This window comes from Octopus bimaculoides, chromosome 11 (genome assembly GCF_001194135.2).
Source record: "Octopus bimaculoides isolate UCB-OBI-ISO-001 chromosome 11, ASM119413v2, whole genome shotgun sequence".
NCBI lineage: Eukaryota > Metazoa > Mollusca > Cephalopoda > Octopoda > Octopodidae > Octopus > Octopus bimaculoides.
In genome coordinates this window covers 13,358,295-13,363,323 of record NC_068991.1, presented here as the reverse complement: position 1 = coordinate 13,363,323, position 5,029 = coordinate 13,358,295, and the positions used below count along the sequence as shown (strand labels likewise).

The 5,029-nt window shown below is 36.0% G+C and overlaps 1 protein-coding gene across 1 annotated transcript in view; it reads right to left on the bottom strand.

The window, feature by feature from the left end:
• Positions 1-5,029, bottom strand: part of LOC106867383 (WD repeat and HMG-box DNA-binding protein 1) — a 38,985-nt gene that overhangs the window by 23,464 nt on the left and 10,492 nt on the right. The window contains exons 7-10 of the mRNA XM_052971559.1: positions 4,152-4,244; positions 3,014-3,120; positions 2,061-2,139; positions 722-775 (exon numbers count right to left, since the gene is read on the bottom strand). Coding sequence (XP_052827519.1) covers positions 722-775; positions 2,061-2,139; positions 3,014-3,120; positions 4,152-4,244 — 333 coding nt within the window. The remainder of the gene's footprint in view (positions 1-721; positions 776-2,060; positions 2,140-3,013; positions 3,121-4,151; positions 4,245-5,029) is intronic.

The following is a 5,029-nucleotide window of genomic DNA, read 5'->3' as shown; positions in this document are numbered from 1 at the left end:
TTATTCTTTCTAAGCCTAATACTTATTCTATCGTTCTCTTTTTCCGAACCGCTAAGTTACGGGGACGTAAACACACCAGCATCGGTTGTCAAACGATGTTGGGGGGGACAAACACAGACACACAAACATATACACACACATACATATATACAACAGGCTTCTTTCAGTTTCCGTCTACCGAATCCACTCGCAAGGCTTTGGTCGGCCCGAGGCTATAGTAGAAGACACTTGCCCAAGGTGCCACGCAGTGAGACTGAACCCGGAACCATGTGGTTGGTAAGCAAGCTACTTACCACAACATCCACTTTGACAATTAATTTTTTAAATAATGAAGAATTTAGTAAACTAACATTGTCAGTAACCTTTAGCATGCTTAGGGTGCATCATGCCACCATGCAAGATATCTTCCCTGTCGCACTGAAAGGGGAGAAAAATCGTATGGCAACATGATGCACCAACAACATGCTAAAGGTTCAGCTGATGTTTGGAAAATATATTACTAAGAAATTTTGATGGAAGATTTCAATTTAGATCACTTTAAAACTGGAGGTTCGTATCAAAGAACTACAGGAAGTCTCGGATGGTTTAGTACTAAAAGTGTTAATGATATTTTATTACCATTGGTACCAACAAGAATTAGAGATTATTGAGGATTACTAGTAAGTCCAATGTATAAAATAGAGCGACAAGGTTTTCTTTCTTTAGTTCATTCAATACTTACAGCGTTTTTACTAGCAGCAGTCGATAAAACATTTTCAAATAATCCAATCTGTCCCTGCAAATAAAAACAATAATGATAATCCTTTCTACTAGAGGCACAACGGGGAAGGGGCTAAGTCAATTACATCGACCCAAGTGTTCAACAGGTACATCTTTTATCAAACCCAAGAGGAAGAAACGCAAAGTCAACCTCAGTGGAATTTGAACTCAGAACATAAACAGGGACAAAATACTGCTAAGCATTTTGCAAGGCGTGCTAATGATTTTGCCAGGTTGCTGCCATAATAATAATAATAATAATAATAATAAAATAATAATCATCCTTTCTACTAAATACAGAAGGCCTGAAATTTTGGGAGATGGGGCGAGTCTATTACATCGACCCCAGTGTTTCCCCAGGTACTTAATTTATCGACCCCGAAAGGATAAAAGGTAAAGGTGACCTCGGTGGAATTTGAACTCATAACATAAAGATGGATGAAATGCCACTAAGCATTTTGCCTGGTGTGCTAACGATTCTGCCAGCTTGCCACCTTAATAATAATAATAATAATAATAATAATAATAATAATAATAATAATAATAATAATAATATTAATACTTCTTTCTACTAAAGGCACAAGGCCTGAAGTTTGGAGGAGGGGAACAGTTGGTCACATTGACTGCAGTACTTGACTGGTAATTAATTTATCGATCCCAAAAGGATGAAAGGCAAAGTCAACCTTGGCAGAATTTGAACTCAGAATGTAAAGACAGAAAAACTACAGTCAAGTATTTCACCCAGCATGCTAACGATTTCTGCCAGCATGCCAACTTAACCCATTAGTGCCCAAATTTTTTCTTTAATCTATTACCAAAAATCTTTTATCTATATAACTTTATCTGATACTAAATATATAAAAAAAAATTTATTACAAAATTTGAAAGAGACTCCAGTCTTGATGACTAAATAAAGATATCTCAGAAAAATACAGGTGTTGCAGAAATATGATGAATTATTCTTCTGGTCCTAAAAAGAGGACCATGGACGCTAATGGATTAATAATGTTAATAATAATTTTTTTAATTTTGGCACAAGGCCTGCAACTCTGAAGGGATGGAGGTTGGTTGGCTGATTATATTGACCCCAGTACGTGACTGGTACTTATTTTATTGACCTTCAAAAGAATGAAAGGCGAAGTCAACCTTGGTGAGGATGATGGGGAGGAAGTAGAGGACAAAGAGAGAAGAAAGGAAAAGAGGAAGGGAGAAGGAAGAGAAGATGCAGAAGAAGAGGAGGGGAGAGAAAGGAAGCAATGGGAAGAGGAGGGAAGATGAGGAGGAAAAGATGTATATTTTACCTCATTATCAGTGAAAACAATTTCATTGTTCTTTATTGGATTCCAGGAAATAGCTGTGAAGGTCTTCTCATGTTTATAACTGTAATAACAAAAACAAAAAAAGCTTCATTATTATTATTATTATTATTAAGGCGGTGAGCTGGCAGAATTGTCAGCACGTTGGGCAAAGTGCTTAGTGGCATTTTATCTATCTTTTCATTCTGAGTTCAAATTCCGCCTCTGACTTTGCCTTTCATCCTTTCGGGGACCATGAAATAAGTACCAGTCACAGTAGAAAGAATTACTAGCATTGTTATTATTTTTATATTTGGCTTTTGCTTAGTATTTGTTACAGGCTGACTCCAAGTCTCACCCAGAGATCTCAAGAGACAACAAGTTAGAAGTTCAAGTTAGTATTATGCTTAGTGTACCATATTTTTGGTTTTGCACAGAGTACTGTCCAAGAGTTTTCTGTCAAACGATAAGAAAATTAAAGTCTGTTTTAAAATTAATTTGATAAGATGATAGTGTAGTCTTAAGATGAAAGCAAAAGTTGTTTGCTATTATGTACATTTAAAAGTACTATTGATAATGCTCACAGATTAAAATGTTTTAGGAATTACAGTGACAATATTTTTCTTAGGATACAAGCAGTTCCCATGAGCACTATTTTTCGAATTTCCTCCAATTTGGGATTTCCTTATATCTGAGATACAGAACAATCAGCTCATTTTGCTATTGTCTCTAGAGCGCCTCTAGTCTTCATGTTCCACATTTTACCAATTTCTATTTCAAATCACACTCAACAATATTAAAAAAAAAAAGAGAGAGAGAAAATGATGAATGATATGGCCTTCAGAAGGCAGAGCACAGGGAAAGGAGGTGGGATGGTCATGACTGGAATACTTTTCATCCTAAGTCTGCTCAATCAAAGCTGAAACATCAAAGGAAAGGTCACCACATTCCACACTTACCTTTGTATGCAAAGTCTTTTGCTCCAGTCAAAAATTAGCAAGAGACCATCGAAACATGTTGCTGCCAAATACTTCTGACAACTGGAGAACATCAAAATGGAAATGGTCTGGAACAAAAATAAAATAAATAAATAAATAAGGCCGATAGAATAAAGTACTAGGCTTACAAAGAATAAGCCCTGGGGTCGATTTCTTCGACTAAAGGTGATGCTCCAGCATGGCTGCAGTTAAATGACTAAAACATGTAAGAGAATGAAAGAATAAAAGAAAAGCATAAGTGTGGCCATGTAGTAAGAGGCTTCCTTCCCAATCACAAGGTTCTAGGTTCAGTCCCACAGTGTGGCACCTTGGGCAAGTGTCTTCTACTATAGCCTTGGGCTGACCAAAGCCTTGTGAGTGGATTTAGTGAATGGAAACTGGAAGATGCCTGTCATATATATATATATATATATATATATATATATATCGATATATATATATAGTGGGTAACCGCAGGATGAAGATGGTGGCAAAATGCCGAGCATACTCACAAGGAACGGGGATCAGAGTATAAATGAGATGGTTGAGTAAAGGAAGAGAGAGATAGTGGCAAGTGCCAGGGTATACCCTTGAGGTTCAAATGCCATAATATAAGTGACAGGATATTGCGAAGGAAGTCTGATTAAAAAGTGCAAATAAATGGCAAAAGACCTAGATACAATATTCCTGAACAAAAGCAAAAATGAAATGACAGGATGGTCACAGATGGAATACACTTGTTCATAGAGCAGTTCGACCAAGAGTGAAATGAGGCACCAATAAATAACAAAAATCCAACTCCGTTGTTCTCCCTACTCTATCACTTCTGCCTTTTCTACTAAGGGGTAAGTTGTCATGTAGTCTCTCTGTAGCAAGAAACCTTGCTTAGCTCTGGCCCTTTGTCTCATACTTGTACCTGTTTTTTACCCCTCGTCTCCTAGTATAAAGCTGTTCCTGTGATGCAGTCCTTGGACACACTGGATCCTGTCAAGCCATCCAACGATGCTAGCATGAAACATGGACACTAAATGATGATATTTAGTGATGAAACTATTGATAACGATGATGATGATTATTATTATTATTATGATAAGGAGGATAATAACAATAAATTCCTTACGTCTTTTATCTTTGCATCAGTTAAAGCTGCAGTTTTATTCCAGGTCTTTGTATCATAAACAATAATTTCCTTTTCAACAGGAACCAAGAGATTCTACAAATAAAAAACAGAATATTTTTTTTTAAACAGAAAAATATGAAAAAAGTGTATATTAAAAAAAAAATCATTTTGTTAAATAAACACAAAACTTCAAATAGTTTCAAAGTCTATAGGAATATTCTAATATTTTCAAGACTTTTTTTAAAAACATGATTTACACTTAAAATTGTCTTCCACTGAACCAAAAATTCAGAGCACATTGCCCTAAAGCAGCATCAATCATCTCATTATTCTCAAATACAGGATAAACTACCCATATTTTGCAGAAAAATTTGTCGGCAGCCAGTCATGCAACTCGAACACACATCCTTGTGATTACACATCAAGTGTTTTACCATTAAGCTAAACTGCCCAGCGACAAATTCTAAAGCTAGATTTATATATCCTGAAATTGCAGAAGAATTTGTCGCTGGGCAGTTTAGCTTAATGGTAAAACACTTGACGCATAATCACAAGGATGTGAATTCGAGTTGCATGGCTGGCCGCCAATAGATTTTTCTGCAAAATATGGGTAGTTTATCCTGTTTATGCTATATTATTAGCATTATCATGCGTTTGAGAATAAAATTATTTCCTTATCTGTGTAGATAGCTGACCAGTACATTTATATTTTTTTTCTCCTTGTTTCTCTCCTTATTTCTTTCTGTGTTCCTTTCAGTTGAAGAGCGTAGGCTCGAAACATCAAAAACTTTCTCTATCCCTGAGCGTTAAACTAATACATCCATTTGTTGTTTACACCACCTGTCTTCGTGTGTTGTTTTTTTTTTGTAAATTCTCCC